The 19,809-nt window shown below is 27.2% G+C and overlaps 2 protein-coding genes across 3 annotated transcripts in view; one reads left to right on the top strand and one right to left on the bottom strand.

Moving 5' to 3' along the window:
• The window catches only part of LOC105847864 (D(1A) dopamine receptor), a 23,502-nt gene extending 17,727 nt beyond the window's left edge, over positions 1 to 5,775 (bottom strand). Inside the window, exon 1 of one of the 2 annotated variants that reach the window (XM_065814425.1) lies at positions 5,679 to 5,775. The gene's annotated coding sequence lies outside the window, so the exon portion shown is untranslated. The remainder of the gene's footprint in view (positions 1 to 5,678) is intronic. The other variant, XM_065814424.1, reaches the window with a different exon arrangement.
• An 8,933-nt stretch (positions 5,776 to 14,708) lies between these two features.
• LOC136088349 (uncharacterized) lies at positions 14,709 to 18,697 on the top strand. The gene is made up of 8 exons (XM_065812047.1): positions 14,709 to 14,733; positions 14,851 to 14,934; positions 15,054 to 15,301; positions 15,352 to 15,710; positions 15,794 to 15,960; positions 16,024 to 16,098; positions 16,150 to 16,601; positions 18,335 to 18,697. Exons 1-8 carry the CDS (start codon positions 14,709 to 14,711, stop codon positions 18,695 to 18,697), a joined length of 1,773 nt encoding a protein of 590 aa, XP_065668119.1.
• Positions 18,698 to 19,809: the final 1,112 nt, after the last annotated feature.

Raw genomic sequence — 19,809 nt, 5'->3', positions numbered from 1 at the left:
AACATCATCGAGGTAGCATTTAATAGACTGGGTGAATAAAAAAGAACAACTGCTTTTACTAAGCGTTAAGGGAGTAATTGCTCAACTTTTCGTGAATAAAAAATTTGAGCAATTGCTCTTTTTTCTTACTCACGAGCATTTGCTCAAAGTGTTGAGCAATTGCTCATATATGAGAAAAACGCGTGAATAAAAAAGCTATAACTTAAAAAAGGCGAGCAGTTGCTTCTTATTTTACAAGCCCCTTTAAAAGTTGCTTTTTATTTTTATTTTTGATTGTTACTCCTTAGTTGAAACAACTGCTTACACACTAAAAACTAAAGGTAGAAATTTTTAGTTAAGGTAGGATATGTGATATACCCTTAGTAAGGTATAATATTCTACCTTATAAGGTAGAAAATTATACCTTTGAGTTAGAAAATTGTATGACAAATAATTGTTTTTAATATAATTTTCTACCTTAAAAGGTAGAAAATTATACCTTACTAAGGGTATATCACATATCCTACCCTAAGGTAGAAATTTCTACCTTTTTTTTTTACTGTGTATAAGCAAAAGCAAAACTTTATTTACGTATTTTTGAGCAATCGCTTTTAAAGTGATTGCTTTTTTAAAGTGATTGCTTTTTTAAAGTGATTGATTTTTTAAAGTGATTGCTTTTTTAAAGTGATTGCTTTTTTAAAGTGATTGATTTTAAAGTATTTTTTAGCTTTTACTTTTACTCAGAGCAATTGCTTGTGAGTAAATTATTTTTTTTATTCACTTAACCTAACAATTTCCTAAGCATGAAATATGAAAATGATGGTCTTTTTTTTTTTTTTTTTTTATTGTGTTTAACAATAAAGAGACTCCCCGAAGGCATTACAGTCTTATCGCAGAGCACCTCAGAAGAACAATCAACGTGGAATTTCACGCCTCCTTTATTACCAATGTTGCTTATTGAGCTAGACCCGGCATCAAACTTTGGATCCTATGGTTCTGAGTCAGAAATCTGACATCTGCGCCACGGCAACACATTACAGGTAAATTAGTCAAGAACTATGATAATTTTTGCAATGATGTTGATTTTTATAACCATTTTTAATTTACTTAAAAATTCTGCATCTTTTGCACTTGCAAACTTTGTCAAAATGCTGTTTGCTAAGCAAAGCGTAAAATGTTTCTTATCAGCACCCTAGTTTTTAATCCCCACCAACTTCTTTGGTTCCAACTCATAGTAATCGTAGTTTAAGAGAATATTTACCTTCAATATGAACAACAAATAAAGTTTACTAATAAAGTTTATAATTGCTTCAAGTTTATGACACCCTGAAAAAAATTATAGGAATCAAGTTTAGATATGTTTCTCATACACTTTTCAATTTCTTTTTGAATTTATTTCTTTTTATTTAAATAAAAATATATATATATATATATATATATATATATATATATATATTTGGCAAATTCAGTTCGACAAAACTTAAATATCGTGGCCCAATATTTCCTCTTAACTTAAATATCGTGGTCTCTAAACTTAAATATCTAAACTTAAATATCGCCTCTTAACTTAAATATCGTGGCCCTATATCTCCTGTTGGTTATGGGTAACAGTATTGACTGCCAGAAATTATTTTAAGTGGAAAAATGAAGTGGAGTCTGTTTCTTTTGGCTTTTTGTTTCTAGCTGACGGTTGGCATTAAACAGAAGGTTGAATTTTTAAATATGCAAGCGAAAAAATATAAAAAGACTGCAAAAATTTATTTAAAAAAATCCGGAAAAATAAAAAAAACAACTACTATTTAAGTATATAAAACAAAATTAATAAAACTAAAAATGACTTATTACGTACTTGGCAAGTATTAAAAGAAACCATTAAACAAAAAACATACAAGCTCTTTTTCTTCAGAAGCTAAAAATCGATAAAAAAAAAAACGAATCGTATGAGCTGAAAAACTATAGCTCATAAGTTCAATAAATGCTTCATTGAATTTGGTCCAACCCTATCAGATAAAATACCAATTAACAAAACTGCATTTTTTAGTACCTATTGATAAAAGCATTTGTTTTCATAAATTCTCTTCCGAACTATCTTTTGAAGAGTTTAAAAAAGCTTTTGAAATTTTAAAGTAAAAACGAAGCAACTGTAGCTAATTAAATAAATGGAAATGTATATATATTATAAATTGCTATGAACAAATTACAAATATACATTTAAAAGTATTCACAGCATTTATTCATTAATGAATTTTCCCTGAGCGTTTAAAAATTGTTGAAGTTATCACTATCCATAAAAAAGGCGACAGATCCAATATTAAAAATTATCGGCCCATCTCTATCCTATTTATATTTTTTTAAATCCTAGAAAGAATTATGTTTAAGATAGTTTATAGTTATACTAATTTCAATAACTTACAATACAACAATCAATTTTGCCTGCAAAAAAAGAAATGAGCATGCTCTTATTTAATTTGTGTGCAACAGCTCCAACTCCTTTGAAAAATCTCATTAGATATTTTTATTAACTTATCAAAAGTATTCAATACGGTTGGCCTTAATATTTTAATATAATATTTTAATATAAAAAGTTTACAAAGGTCATTCCTTTTGAAAAACAAGACTTTTCAATCCTGCCCTGTTATAAGATTTCTAGCTGTTTATCTTAACGAGAACATCACTTTGAAAAACTGATGTTCTCGTTAAGATTATCGTGATGATCATGTAAGCACCAAAGTTTTTTTTAAATATGTTTCCATGAAGCTCAGCCGTTTTAAACAAAAATAGTCGAACACAACTCTAATACTTATTTATACACAGTTAAATAAATTATGCAAATATTGCCAGGGGTAATACGGAAAAAGTAAACTACGTCTATATCGCCGTCAGAAATATGAGATACGCGTAGATAAATTTTGTGGATTGCTTTTTACATTTAAAAACATTCTTTGATGAAATAAAAATACTTGATATATAAAAACTTAACGTCTTAATGTTTTATGTTTTACTAATATGTGGAAAAAAAACTCACTAACTGTTATAAGCACGCACTTAGAAATAATGATTTGCTAACTTAAATTTTTCTATTCATTTTTTTGTTTTTAAAATCAAGTTAAAAGATTTTATACTTGCTATAGATGGCTTGGATAGATGGCTTGGATAGATGGCTTGGATAAATGGCTTGGATAGATGGCTTGAATAAATGGCATTCTAAGTTACTATTAATTTAAAATGAACTTTTGGAAATAAAATCTTAAGACAGATTTAATTTCTTTGATTTATAGGAGGTTTGTAAAACTGATTTCAGCCTTACTTTTTAAAGCTTTTTACCCTCTGATATCTATTAAAACGGTTATTCTTTAGATTTACATTTTTAGTTTTATAGTATGATTTATTGAAATTTTATACTATTTTGGTTCAAAAATTGTTAAGGTTCTAATGATAAGATCATTATAATCTTCTTTCAGAAGCTTTGTTTGTTTGTTTTTATAAAATATAATATTTTACCATAAGTGTAAACAAAAACAGAACAAAACAAAAATCTATATATATGCCCTCCGCCCAATTAAAAGTATTTTTTCAAAACTTTTAACATTTTCTAAAGATTAAAATTAAGAATTCAATGTTTTGGTCAAAAAATGGTGTTAAAGCATGACGGACTTTGACAAAAGTCAGAGCATAAAGGATGGCTTTTTTCAAAGATTTTTTTTTAAAAGACAACTTTTTACATCCCATGCCTGCTGTGTTGGGTAGAGACAACAATCAAATCTTCTTGCTTGTAGTATAACTTCTGTTGGCGACCACTACTGTCTTCCATCTTTGATTGGAGGCAGCTTCCGAAACATTTTGTTTCCAAAAACAACAGAGATAGTTTAGTGGTGTATTTTAATTTGTTACAACTGTGAGCCAATTAGCTCACAGTTGTGATAAATCTGTCTCTTGCAAACTTTAAAATAAAAAATATTTAAAATGGCTTTGTCGCTATCTAAACAATCAAAAACAATCGGATTTATCATCAGATAAAATATTTTTTACTAAACATTACATGGGATTTTCCCTGAGGATCTATTTTAAGGCCGCTGTTATTGCTCTATTTGTTAATCGTTAAGTGTATATTATTAGGCTTTATTTATTTTTATCAATTAAACTTATTATTTTCTGCCCACTCAAACATTAGAACAAGGTTTGCTACAAAAAAGTTTAACACAACTTTTTTGAAACTTTACAAAAAATGTGTAAAGCAAATAAACTTTCTCTGAAAACTGGACCAATTGGACCAATATCGATTTAGATTTATACAATATATACAGTGCATAAAAACTGCAGTTACATGTAGTTTATTTTTTTTTAATAAGGAAAATCGAAGATGGTGGTCTTATCAAAGAGCATTATGGGAATTTCTCTATTCTTATCAATGATGTTTTTTGCAACATTTCGATAACAGACAAACGGTATCACTGACCAGCTTCACACATATTTGTTGTTATTTATTTATTTTGACGGATATGTATTTAATTCACAAGGTCTGAGGAGAGTGGAACACTTTAGTTAACTTTAACCAGAAAACGGCTAAAATAAATCGTTTAAACCACCCATGAATCAAGTACATCTCCACCCATCTTTCTTTAACACATATGAAATATCATTAACACCAACTTTAATTTTTAATTATAATTTGGTAAAACTCCTTATTATTTTAAATAAATTATTTTTTTTATAAAAATGAAAAACATTAAAACCTTGAAAAACAAAAAAATTTCAAAACGTCGAGAATTTTACCACCCATAAAGTTGGATTAAAATTTTGGTAATTAGTTATGATAATCATCGAGGTAATTATTGCCGAAAATATATTAGTTAAAACATGTTGAAGTTGTGTGCAGCATATTGAATATTTTTTTTATATGATAACTAATCTTATATTGAAAGATTGTTTGACTAAACCATCGCAAATTACTTTATTAATCAAACAGGTTTTGTATTCGTCATTTCAATGGAATCTTAAATTGGATAATTTTGGCAACTTTTTTTAAATAGGTTTTACGTGTCTCGTCGTTTTTAACAACTTCCAACATGCTACCCTTTTTATTAATTTGTGTAATTAATCTCAATAAAGATGATTTTTAAATTAAATAAGTTATTTGAGTCTCCAATACTTTCAAAAAATATCTTTAAAAGAAATTACAAAATTTTAAGTATGGGCTATAGTTACAACATGCTAAGCATGGATTTTAAACAGGGAGTTTATTGAAAAGGGTGTTTATAAGAACAATGCGTATTATAAAGCTTTAAATTTATTTAAACTTTTTGAATAAATTGTAAATTATAATTACATTACATAAAAATTACTTTTTTTGTTTAGTAAAAAAGTTTTTAAATTTTTTACAAAGTTATATATATAAAGTATGATATGATAAAATGCGTGTGTAAGTGCGTGTGTTGTGTGCATGTGTGCGTTTGTATCTGTGTGTGTGTGCACGTGTGTGTGAGTGTGTGTGTGTGTGTGTGTGTGTGTGTGTGTGTGTGTGTGTGTGTGTGTGTGTGTGTGTGAGTGTGTGAGTGGGTGTCAAAAAACTATACTTAGAAAACTAAAAATGTAACAAGAGTGTAATGGAAAACATTTTGAGTTTTAGTAAAGATATTTTTAAAAAAATATAAAATGTAAATTTGAAGTTACATCTAAAATTATTTATACTCTTATCCTACCTTAGCAGACAAAATTAAGTCTTGTAGCCTGAAAAACAAACTTTGTTGAAACTTTTGTTAAACTTTATATCAGTTAATGATTATATAAAAACTTTTAACATTTTTATACTTTAGAAAATGTGTGAAAAATATCTTCCCTAAATAGGCTTTGAAAGGTATTATTTATATCTTGCATAAATTATAACTAAATAAAAGGAAAGAATAATACTTAAGTAAATGGTAATAATGACATTATTAAATTATTAGGCATTCTGCCAAATACAACGCTTAGAGGAAATTCGGCACATTGTTTTTTATTAATCAGTTATATATAATATATATATATATATATACATATATATATATATATATATATATATATATATATATATATATATATATATATATATATATATATTTAAATATTAATTCACCTCCCCAAAGCCGAGAAGGACACTACAGTCGAAGAGGCTACTGTGGTTACAACCCTCTCTCAACTCATAGTGGCCTTGACCTTAACAGGTTCAAAGTGGTACTATCAAGGACGTTGTGGGGATTTGGTTTTTTTTTTGTATGTATTATCTATATTTATAATATATTAATGAATTATTTTAGAATTTTATGCCTTTAACTTTTATGTATTTGTTAACATTTTTTATATAATTTTAATTTTTAATTCATTTTACTTTGATGCATTTCAATTAGATAATTAACGGAGTGATTCATTTTTAAATGTTGAACTAATAATTTTTTATGAGGAAAATTTTTGTTATAAAGTTATTCATGAGATATCAATACATTAAATGTTATTATATGAATAAAGATACCAATAAAACAACATCTGCTTTTAAATAACCTCACTAAAGTGTCAACTTTTTTATACTTAAAGCCTTTAAACTTGTAAATTGTTTAAACGTCTGTAACATTTTTTACCTATCAAATTAAAGAATAATCAACAGAGCGTTTCAAAAAAACGCCTAAAAACGCAAAAATTGCCTGCAATTTCTATTGTATTAGGAAGAAAACTATTAATTTAAATAAATCTTTTTTTTTTCAGAAACTCATTTGAATTGGTAAGTAAAAGATAAAGCTTGATTTCTCAAATGACACTACTTATCCTATTTACAGTAATTATTTAAACGACAGTAATCGTTAAAATTACAAATGACGTTCAAACGACGGCATAAATCCTATTTTACTTATTTCATCTTTTTTTATAAAGTTAAAGAAGCTATATTAACTTTGAATTAATTAAAAATTAACTTATTAATTTTAAACAGTTCAATTTAAAAGTTTAAAAGGTACATAAAATTTTTAAAGGTGATTGCCCAATATTATAAACACAACATTTAATGTTTATAATATAATAAAGCAATATTTAAGCAAAACTTATTTGCTAATAATTTTTGAAACATGTTTATATATATGTTTATATATATATATATATATATATATATATATATATATATATATATATATATATATATATATATATATATATATATATATATATATATATATATATATATATTTTTATCACAATTGAATATTTTCCTTTTAAAAATAAGATTCTTTAAAACAAGCACACACACATAAATCTTTAAAACGCGTATATGTTGATTTAAGCTGGTTATTTTACGGCGCAAAAAATATTTATTTAAAAAAGCAAATAAATAAAATTGAATAACTTATTTCGTTGATAAAGTTATATAACATACAAGTACATTAAACAAGTCTTCTTTATGATATCATACTTGGGGGCGATATGTTTTTCTTTATGATATCATAACTTGGAGGGTTTATCTTTAAGATATAAGATTAAAAAATATATATATATATATTATATTTCACTATAAATTTCTGCGTTTAGAAAGTATGCATGGGCAAAATTTGGTGTAAAACTGATGCTTTTTTCGCATGACAGGCCAACTCGGCGTGCGTTTGTGAAATTTGATTGGCAGCTGAATAATAATTAAAGTTAAGACTTTTGTTTTAAAGTTAATAACATGTTTTGTTTTAAAAAATTTTTCCCAACACAAAACTACCTGGGGTAATCGTCAAAACAATTTTATAATTGTTGGTCCAACTATTTTCCTGCGTTTGCCCAAGGTGTTGTGCTGCTAGGTTAATATCAGTATTTATTATTTTACATCAAAAATAGTAAAAAAATTTTCCTGGATGCAAAGAAAACTATGAGATGGCATAGTAAAATAAAGTTTAAGTTTACAGTTTTTTTATTTTAACTTTTTATTTTTATTTTGCTGTTTACATAAACTATAGTTTCCGCTTACAAAAAATATAATTTTATTTCAAATATGTAAACAATTAATAGATAGGGGCTCAAAGAAGGTATGAACGGCAAAATACCAACCTAATCTTTTTTTTTTTTTTTATTTTTTTTTTTTCAGGTGCCCCAAGATGTCCTAACGGTCTTGTCATCTTTTCAGAGAGCCCGTACAGAACATAACAATTATGGTAAAATATGGTAAATATATAAAGTAGAAAATTTAGCTAATATATAGTAAAAAAAGAAGATATAATATTTAAAAGACACAAATAGTTAAAAAGTATATATATATTTAGTATTTAAAAATAGAAATAGTCGTAAATAGCAAAAAAATAATTTATTTATAGATAATAGAATTATATAAGTAATAAATAATAGAATTATATAAATTTATTCCGTTGGATTTAATTGGTAAATTTTTGTTTAAAACTGAAATTAATTTAATGATTTTGCCAAATTTAAATTGTCTTTCCATAGAGTTCCATAGCTTAGGTTATCTATAAGTTATACATGTTCTGTGTATTTATTTACTTTTTAGATAATTTGCATGTGTTACTTTGATTTATTCTTAAGAATCAATCGTCAATCTCATTTCTTGACTCCACTAACCACATCCTATCTGATATAGCCGACAAACAGGTTGGTCGATTGCATAACATTTTTATCACTCCAGCTTCTGCATCTAAAGTGATTTCCTGCTTAGACTCTTACAGCGTATTGGTCTGGACATTATAGGTACTACTAAATACCTACTTCTTATAGTCTTGCTGAAGTGTTTTCCAGATCTTTCGTCTATACTTTCAAAACTATTTAACAAATACTTATCAAAGTCTTGCTTTCCAGTCTGATGGAAAACGCACCTATTATTACTATTTTCGAAAATTCTGCAGAGCAATCTGGTTTGTCTAACTACCGTCCCTATTGCCTTCTTCTTATCATAAGCAAGGTTTTTGAGTATTCGATTAACAAACGCTAAATCTCTCATCTTGAATCTAATAACTTACATTCTGATCATCAACATGGATTTTGATATTCTCGATTTACTGATGATTTGTTAACGTTAATAACCGATAGGTTTTATTCTTCTTATATTTATGAACGGTAATGCACACCGTGAGTCATCTACCCTTTGTCTTTTAGGATTAACTCTTACTTTTGATTTTTTTTGGAAATCATATATCAAATCCATAGCAAAGTTTGCATCTACTCAGGTTGCATCTCTTTATCGTGCTCACCACTTTCTTTTTCTTGAATCTTTCTTTATTTCAAGGCCACTAAAGGCCATGAACTGGTCTTTAGTTGCCTTTAATGTCCTTTAACGGCCTTTACCCGGCCCAATTTACAAACTGGGCCGGTTCATGGCTCTTTTTGGTATATGTGAGGTCAAGATTTGGCGCCCCCTACTATAAAAAGAAGTGTATTCTTTGGAAGTTCTAAAATAAATATTTTCAGTACTTAATATTTTATAAGTTTTTAAACAAAAGGATAAGTATAAGTTTCTTAAAAATTAAAATGAACAATCATATATATAAGTAAAGCATTCATTAAAAAATTCTAATTGTTTAATTCACTTTTTTGTTAACTTTATACTTTTTGTTTATTTTTTAAAAATTAGGCAGTTTATATAATATATCATTGGAAAGAACTTCATTCAATCATTGCTCAAAAGGATAGTAGAGAAGATATTTGAATGGTACTCTTTCTCTTTTAAATAAGGTGAAAAAATGAATTGTAATCAAAGTTGGACCTGCTCTTGCAGCCAACCTTCAACCATTGTCGCATTACCGTAATGTTGCTTCTCTTTCTTTTTTCTATAAATACTATAATGGGTGCTGTTCTAAAGAGCTAACGTGTCATCTACTAATTTTCGTTCTCGTGTTACTCGTTTTTCAACTAAGTCTCATCATTTTACTGTTACAGTTCTTTAATGCTCCAAAAATTCTAGTTTTTTTCCTCAAACATCAGCTTTTTGAAATTCGCTTCCTTTATCTTGTTTTCCTGATTCATACAATCTTTTAAGCTGTCTGTTAACTGTTAAATCGTTTATTTCCAACTATTCTAAAACAAGCAAAATTGAGAACTATTTTTTATTTATGCATAAATTTCTTTTTAAGGTGTTACTACCCTGCAAATTTTATTTTCTAAAATGTGATCTTTTTCATAAAATGTTAAACATTTTTCAATACTAGTTAACAATCTGAATATAAAAAACACCATTTTTTTATTTATTTGTCTAAAAAAGAACATAAATAACTTTACAAGAACATAAATAACTTTACAAGAACATAAATAACTTTACAAGAACATAAACTTGTGTAATAATTAAGATAAAAGCTTTAAATTTTATAAACACAGAGCTAAACAGTTGTTGAAAGGCCCTTAGTAGTACTTTTCAAAAAAAAACGAACCAAATTAAAATGGCAGATATTAAACTGTAATGATCATAAGAAATGGTTTATGGGGTATGTAAAATTTTAAATTCTGGTCAAAATAAAAAATATTTTTCATTTATTTTACTACCTGCCCTTTCCACAATACTATGTACAAACTGTAAAAATTTCAAATAAAAAGAGTAAATAGTGTCTGAGATATTAATATTCTAGTTTAAAAATATTCAAAAAATATTATTCTAAGAAAAAAAGTTTTTAAAATAAAAAATGTCGTTAACTAAAAAAATCCTTCATTAAAAAGCATCAAAATTTACCAGAACAATATGATTGATCACATTTAATCTCTTGCTCTATATCAAAATAAAAATTGTGAATATAGGGAAAAAACATTAACAGACATGGTTGCTAAGGCAGTTGCTAAGTGTTCGAAAATAACCTTGTTACCATTGAATACAAATTTTGGGTTATTTTTTGAAGAAAATTTAAGTGGTTTTTGTAATTTATGATGTTCAAACTATTAGAATTTGAAAAAAAAAAATTTAACAGGGTAATACCACATTTACGTTTTTGTTCTTCAGTGTTTTCAGTTTAAAAATTCAGTAACAACTTTACAACTAAAGTTATAACTTAGTATGTAAACTAATTTACTTTTTAAATATATGTATAATGTTGTGGCCACAAATTGACGTTTACCATTTACCCCATCTTTACTAAAACAGCATTGCAAAGATTGTGTCATTACGCTTTCTAACACATTAGCAATAACATTTTAAATTTTATTTATTTAAATTTATTTTTTAAAGAAGTTTAAAAAAAAAAAAAAGGAAGCCTAAATGAAACTACCTTTCGAAACATAGCTGGAATTTAACCCTTTTTCCTCCTCGTCAAATCTCTCTCTCTCTCTCTCTCTCTCTCTCTCTCTCTCTCTCTCTCTCTCTCTCTCTCTCTATATATATATATATATATATATATATATATATATATATATATATATATATATATATATATATATATATATATATACAAGTAAATATAAAAGTATTCGCGTTTATTTGGCATTTCTTTAAAAAAAACATTATTATCGCTATATTTGAAAACCAAGCAACAGACTGGGAACTTGAGCTGCTTTCAATTTTTCTAATGCTAAAAAATAATAAAATTGAAATAAATACTAACCCAGAAAACAGTTTATCTGGCATATATTTAAATTGATTTTCTTTATTACCAGTATTTGATTGTTTATCACTCAGATCATGAGAAATTCCACTGTTTATAGATTCATTAAAATGAAATAACAGGTCTGGGCTCTGGACTAGATGCTCTAACTAATTTTGATATTTCTAACATCAAAAATAAACTTAAACTCTTTCCAACTTGGTTCTAGAACAGCCTGCTCAGAAAATATGTCCCAAGAGTTTTGTATTCTTTGGGTGGAAAATAAACAATATATTTGTCTAAATTAACCGAATGAGAATAAACACTGTTTTGCTTGGTAGACCTTTTTCATTTATAAGCCTGAGAATAAAAAAAGGATTTAATGAACTTTGGTTAGCTCATGTGGTTATCTTGCAAACTGTGGCTTATCTGCCTGAAAATATACGTTGATATCCTCCTTTTAAATATAATAAAATCCGACGCATTTGTCCTATAGGAGATTTGTTTGTTAGAAACTGCTGTATAAGATCTAGCTGTTTAATTTCATACAATGGAATCATTATATGATTATGACATCTGTTTTCATTATCTAGTTGAGTATATTGACCTAAACGTAATTTAGAATAACAAAACTTCTTCGTTGTTTTAAAGCTACTTTGTTTGTTAATTTTTAGATAAAACGGTTTTTAATTATGATACTAATTTCTTCTTTTTTTAATTTTGAGTTAAAAATCTGAAAAATTGTGGATCTTTGTTCAGTATTTTTGGTAATTACTTAATTTAAAATTTTAATATTTTAGCACTTTTATTGCTGTTTAATAACAAAACTAAATGTGTAATTTTCAGGTTAAAGATTTCATTGAATTTTTTAAAAAAAAACACTGATAAAAGTGCATTTTTTTTTTAGCTTAACTTTATGTTATAAAAAAAATTAGAAAAATCAAATATTAAGATTAGGTAAAAATGAAGAAGTAATAGAGACACCCTGCAGCATATTGACAAATTTTTGTTAACTAACAGCAGGTTGTAGACAATTTTTTGTTAACTTACAGGATATTTTCGACTTAAGTGAAATGACCTAGCTAACATTTTGTAAATTAAAAATATATAAAAAGTAACAACAACAAAAATAACAATAGTAAAAATAACAAATAGATAAAGAACTACTTTCCAACTCCCTAAAAGAACTACTTTCCAACTCCCTAAAAGAGCTGTTCTCTAAAAAAATTTGATGAAAACACCATCTCGAACTTGTGCCTATATGGAGATTAATTACTCTTTTTAAATTTAAAACTCAAGGTAAATTATTTATAACATTTGTTTTTGGAGTAAACCTTTAAAAACGTTATAACATCAAACTCCTGCATTTGGTAAATCAATCCTTAAACTGAGACTATAACTTTCTCTGATTTTAAACTCATATTCTATAATTCGAAAGCGTTATTGCCTGCAACTATGCTACTCAACACTGGAAAGAGGATGTTTAGCAATAATATACGCCAGCAAACATAAGGAAACAAATTAGTGGTAACAGATTTCAATTGAAGTTTCAAGATTGAGACAATTTTTCAAATTTGTCTATAATATATATATATATATATATATATATATATATATATATATATATATATATATATATATATATATATATATATGTATGTATAAAATCACTATAAAAAAAATTGTAACGCTTTAAAACAATGTACAGAATGATTAGAAGAACCCCAAAAAAAATCTAAAAAGCCTACACTACTTTTGTTCAGTGGCGGTCAAGGGAGGGGGGATGCGCTAGGGAGGGCTATAGCCCCGGGCCCCACAATTTTAGGGGCCCCGTTTCAAAGCAAATAATTTTTTATTAACTCTGAAAATTAAATCTTTTATTAACTTAAAAGAGCCAAAGTTAAATTTACTAAATTGTCTGAAAACAAAAGCACAAAAATAAAATAACTGTCAACAAAAACGCTGCATTATATATTTTACAGGTCTTTGACAACAAAGGAGCGCAACTACTTCTACAAAAAAAAAATTACTAGATTGGTAGCAGCGTCTTATAGCAATAAGTGAATGTAACATTTTTACAAATTGCTACAAAAACAATTCCCTTCGGAAAATTATTAATGACTTGAATAATTATCTAGTAATAAAACTTGAATAATATCTAGTAATAAAATAAATCTTCAGAATAAACTTAGACATCTGGGATTCACATGGGATACTAAACATTCAACTTTTGCTTCACTCAATAATACAAATGTTGATGAAAAAATTTCAAACTTTAGAGCTGTTGTTCAAACTCTTATTCAATCTGGAATCCGGTTTGCCCACCCAAGTTCTATTTCTTATATATATAAATTATTGGCAGTCCCTACTGGATTTTAGTCCCTAAAATCCAGGAAATTTCAAAAAGTATTCAACAAAATAAATTAAACTTGTTTCTTCGTCTTCTTAATAATAAAACAACTTCAGACATTATCTTTTCACAACTGAAACACCTCTTATTTAAACATTCGTTTGTTGGCGATATTCAGGACCTATGCCGTTTTCGGATGCTAAATTTTCAAAACTTAATTCAAAATAAAAAGAAGATAAAAATAGCACTTTCTAAAAGTGAAATTCCCTCCGAAGTTGAACAAACTTTGAAACATGCAATAGAGTGCTGGAATGCGAAAGAGCAAAGAGGAATTTTTAAACAAATTCTGGAAGAAAAAATTCTTAAGTGAAAATCACAAGAAATAACTTTCTTATTTTTCTTTTTTACCTTGTAAATTACATTGGGTGTTAAATAAATGAAATAATAATAATAATAATTATATTGTTATTGAAAATGCATTAACGATTGCGATTCTACAATTCTTTTGTACTTCCGCACAAAAAAGTTCTTGTGTGAATGCATTTAATGGCTGAAGCGCTAAATTCGTGAAAGAGAAAAAAAGAACAGTTTATCAATTTTCAGGTTATACAGTTATAATTAAAATGCTAAGAAAATATGAAAGTGGAGCTTTTAAAAGAAGATTGAAGAAAAAGAGAGAGGAAATGGTAGCTAAACTTCCGAAAACGACAAATTATTTTTCATCAAACCAAACTAATATGCAATTTCCACAAACTGTAGATAATAATAAAAACAATGAAAGAAAAGATGAAAACAATAACACGGAAAATGAGGTAGCCTGCCAAGGTCCTTCAAATGAAATTTAAGAAGTTGAAAGTGTTGAATCTACAATGCATAATAATGAGCTTGACTCAGGTACTCCAATTTTTACTATCTTTAATGACACCTCTAACATCTGCTAAACAAACAATTTACTTTTTAGGCAGTTAATATTTTTATTCTATAAATTGTCACTTATTATTTTTTTATTAGGCTTATTTATCATGATTTTTTTCCTAGATACCATTCTACACGAAGACCCTGCTTTATGGCCATTACAATTAAAGGAAAATGAACGTATGAAGTATTTAAACAAGGGGTATGCTTTTTTCAAAATAAAGACTCTAATTTCGAATCTTCGAAGCGGATGTTCAAAAACCAATACAGATATTATTCGGTTAAATATTTTCAAAAAGTGATGAATAATGGCGAAAAGTGTGACCGAAAATGGTTAATGTTTTCTGAATCCACTGGATGTGTATTTTGTTATGTTTGCAAGTTGTTTTTAACCGATTACGACAACGTATTTGTCAAAAGTGGCTTTTACAATTGGAAAAAAGCTAAACAAACTATTTTCGGCCACGAAAACAGCAAGGAGCATATTCAATTTATGATTAAGTGTATAGAATTCATAAAACAAAATACTCATGTCGATGAATATATGGTAAGCCAGATTAAAAGGGAATTTAATTATTGGTCTGCAATCTTAAATAGAATAGTAGCGATTATTCGTTTTTTAGCCGGAGAGGTTTAGCATTTCGAGGCCATAATGAAGTTATAGAATCGTCAAATAACGGAAATTACTTAGGCATGTTAGAACTGTTGACTCAATTTGATCCAGTTTTAAAACAACACCTTGACACTTTTGCAAATAAAGGCAAAGGTAATATAAATTATTTGTCTAAAACTATTTGTGAAGAGCTAATTGATATTATGTCTCAAAAGGTTTTAACGCACATTATTACCGAAATAAAAAAAGCAAAATACTGGGGAATTATCGTAGATTCGACTCCTGATATTTCTCACGTGGATCAATTTTCTGTGATATTCCGTTATTATCTAAATGGCCACGTGTATGATGATTTTTTTGTTTTCTACAAATTAAAAGCCACGACGGTAAATCTTTGATTACTGACACTTTAGATCTACTGGAAAGATATGATATTGATATAACCAATTGTCGGGGACAGGCATACGATAATACAAGCTATATGTCTGGTAAATATTCTGGATTACAAGGACGTTTAAAAGAGCGGAGTGAATTGGCTTTTTATATCCCCTGCGCTAGACATTCCTTAAATTTATTAGGGCAGTGCAGTGTTAGTTAGTGCATCAATTCTATCAACTATTTTGGCATTCTCCAGAGTTTGTATTTATTTTTTGTAGCTTCAGCACATAGATGGGATTTATTGAAAGGAAATCATGCTACACTCAAGCGCCTATCAGATACGCGATGGTCATGTAGGTCAGATTCATAAAGTTTAGTAGAAAATTTTGATGGGATTCATGCAGCGCTATGTCATATAGCTGAGGATACAGAAGAAAAATCTGGTACTCGTCATGAAGCTTTGTATTTATTAAATAAGATCACAAAGCTAGAGTTTAAATTCATGGCTGTACTTTGGCATCACATACTTAAGAGGTTTAATGCAGTTAGCAAATTTCTTCAAAAAGTTGAATTAGATTTGCATACAGCAAGCAGTATGTTACTTTCACTAATTGACTTTGTAAAAAACTTACGAAACGACTTTACGAGATTTGAGAATGAATCAAAAAAACTTAGCTCGTTTATTGAAAAAGACTATTCGGATAAGAACAAAAGAAAGGTAATTAAAAAATTGAGCAACGGAGAAAACCAAGTTGATTCTTTAAGCGTATCTGACAAGTTTCGAGTGAATATATTTTTTGTCATTATTGACAAACTTGTGACACAATTAACTATAACAAGTGATGGTTACAACCACGTAAATAAGTTATTTGGATTTCTATCGAAGCTGTTAACTATTAGTACCATGGAATTGCAAGTTAGCGTGAAAAAAATTGAAAAAGTTCTTATAAAATGATTTAGAAGATAGTTTCATATTTTTTTTTATTTTTTTTTATTTTCACTTTTGTCGATAAAAAAAAATTTACAGTCGTAACTTATAAAAAAATAATTACATGACCGGGGCTAGAAGAAGACAAATTTAGTCTTATCATTAAGCCCCAAAAAATGCGTCATTACTAGACAAAATATAGTTTGACAATAAAATATAGTTTCAATGTATATATCTCTGATATATATTATAAAAGAAAATTTATATCGCATATCGTTTAAATTTATAGTTTTTAAAAAAATAAGATATAACAATTCCTTTGTAAAATAAAAGAAACAAAATTTATTAAAATATTAAATGACAAAAATAACATTTAAGAATTGGTTTGAAAAATAAGAAGATATGATTTTATATAAAAACATTTTATTGGTAGAGCATTTTATAGTTTAACTTATTTAATTATATTTATAATACTTTTTATTGCCAATTAAGTAAAAGCAAATAAACAGTATAAAATAAAAGTAAAAGATTAATAAATAACGCAAAAATAAAAAATAAATTTCTCAAAAAGAAGATTATCATTTAAAATGATAAAAATATATGTACAATTATTGATTAATTATGTATTAATAATCTAAAGTAATTAATTAATTAACTATTAATTATTGATTTCTAATATAAAGAAGTTTTATCAGAAAAAATTTAATTCATTTTCAGTTAACAAAAGTAATTGCTTAAGTTTTGTTTTGAATTGGTTTAGAGAATAATTAGTTTTCATTTCATCATTTAATATTATGTTCCACAACTTTGGTCCTCGGTTTACAATAGAGAATTTAGTAGCGGAATAATAAGTTTTGGATTGAATGTTGTATTTTGAAAATCTAGTAGGGTAGTTGTATTTTGAAAATCTAGTAGGGTATATGTGATTTATTTTTTCAAAAATTGAATAAAATAAGATTGGTAATATATTTTTATCAAGTTTGAACATGAAAATAAGAACTTGATAGAGGTTTAGTTTATATACATTTAGGATATTGAGTTCATTAAATAGTGTTTGTGTGTGTGAGAAGCGATCTACGTTTGAAATTATCCTTATAGCCTGTTTTTGTTTGCTAAGCAATTTTTTTATTTTCGTCGCGTTAGTGCTACACCAAGCAATGTTCGCATAACTTAAGTAGCAATGAATAAAAGAAAAGTAAATGTTTTTTAAACAAGATCGATGTAATAACTGCTTTGCTTTGTACATCATACCTAAATTTTTTGATATTTTATCTTCAACTACACCTATATGTTCCCTCCAGGTTACATTTTCGTCTAGAAACACGCCTAAAAACTTTATTGATTGCTCTCTCTTTATTAATTGATTGTCAATAAAAAGGTCCGGATGTTCTAAGGGAATATCTGATTTTTTATGTAGGCGATGGAATAAAGTGTATTTGTTTTAATTATATTTAAAGATAACTTGTTTGATTTAAACCATTGGGTTAGTTTGTCTAGTTCTTTGTTTAATGTTTGGAATAATATATTGTTATCTTTATTGGAATAAAACAAGCTGGTATCATCTGCAAATAAAATTGTATTTAAAATGTTAGAAAATATATTTAAATCGTTTATATAAACAAGAAATATTTAAAATAGAACAATTTATAACATTATTAAAGTTGCAGCCTCCGGGTTTTTTTTTGCATAAAAAAGATAAATCTGAGACTGAAAACACATTGATTCCTCTGCATGTTTTAAACTGGATTGTTGAAACCGATATTATTGATGTATTTCCAAATGTTTATATAGCATATCGCTTGTTTCTAACTATTCCCATAACAAATTGCGAGGCTGAGAGATCATTCTCTACTCTTAAAAGAGTTAAGAACATGCACCGATCAGCAATGGTCCATAGTCGTTTAAGTAATATAGCAAGATTAACTATTGAGTCAAAATTATTAGAAACTTTGGATTTCAGCGATGTGATTGCAGAGTTTGCGGGGAAGAAAAGCAGAAAAAAATCACTCAACTTAATTCAATAAAATAAATATAAAATTTGTATATAAATAAATATCAGTGATAGCGTTTTCAAGAAAGTCTTTGTTTTACTCATTTTTGTCGTTGTTAGTGGAACGGGGCCTCCTACTTTTAAATAGCCCCGGGCCCCGAAAAGTCTTAATCCGCCACTGCTCTTGTTGAGAACCAATTCCGAAGATATACCTAAACATAGAAAAACAATCTTTAGAATTTTGAAGAAAAAATTTAAATGTTAAACTGTACTAAAACACATACAATATTAAGGTAGGGTGTGGTAATGTTGATTTTTGGTGTAATGTAGGTCTAATCAACATTAATCAGATTTATAGAACATAGGCTTTTAGGTATAAGCTTTTTTTTCTGTATGTTGTAGGTGATTAAAACAGCTCTCTAAATTTTAATTATCAGCTCATTTGGCAAATGTGTAAGTATATTTTTTATTCAAAATGGCGTTCTTAAATATTGAAAATGTCTTATCTAGAAGAAAAGTTACTAGATAATTAGATGCAAATAGTTTTAAGACGGAAAACTTTTACCAATTTGCTTGTATTTTTGCGAAAAGTCACACATTTTTTCGTTTGACTTTTTACGCAATGTTCGTGATGTTTGGAAAGATGAAATATTGTCTAATCTGCATTTAAAATTATAGCATTAAAAAATGTGATACCTGCTTCCGATAGTTTTATTAATATAATAATGGTAGACTTACAAGTGTGGTTACTTTAAAAAGTTTAGTTTCATAATGAGAAAATTGGTTAAAAAAAAGAGAAAATTTTTTGTGAACTTTAAAGTTTATGTATTTAAGTCACATGGTAGAGAGTGATGAACTTAATAAGGGGTCGTCCATAAAGTACTCACACTCATTCGGGAAGAGAAAGGAGGGGCCTGCAAATACCGCACAAAAGCGTATGGCAAAAGGGAAGATGTTTAATATAATAGTACATACGCACTAAGTTAGTTAATTAATGTTTGTTTTTCTTATAATAAAAATTAAAAATTAACAGAAATGGCTATTAGGAGTAGAGGGTCGCTTAAAAAAATGAAAAAAAAGTAGTTCATTGTTCGCTATAATTTGCCAGCTAATAAATAAAAAAGTTAACTTTTTGACTGAAGATCC

The sequence above is a fragment of the Hydra vulgaris genome, chromosome 12 (genome assembly GCF_038396675.1).
Source record: "Hydra vulgaris chromosome 12, alternate assembly HydraT2T_AEP".
NCBI classification, from domain to species: domain Eukaryota; kingdom Metazoa; phylum Cnidaria; class Hydrozoa; order Anthoathecata; family Hydridae; genus Hydra; species Hydra vulgaris.
This window is presented reverse-complemented; position numbering and strand designations above follow the sequence as displayed.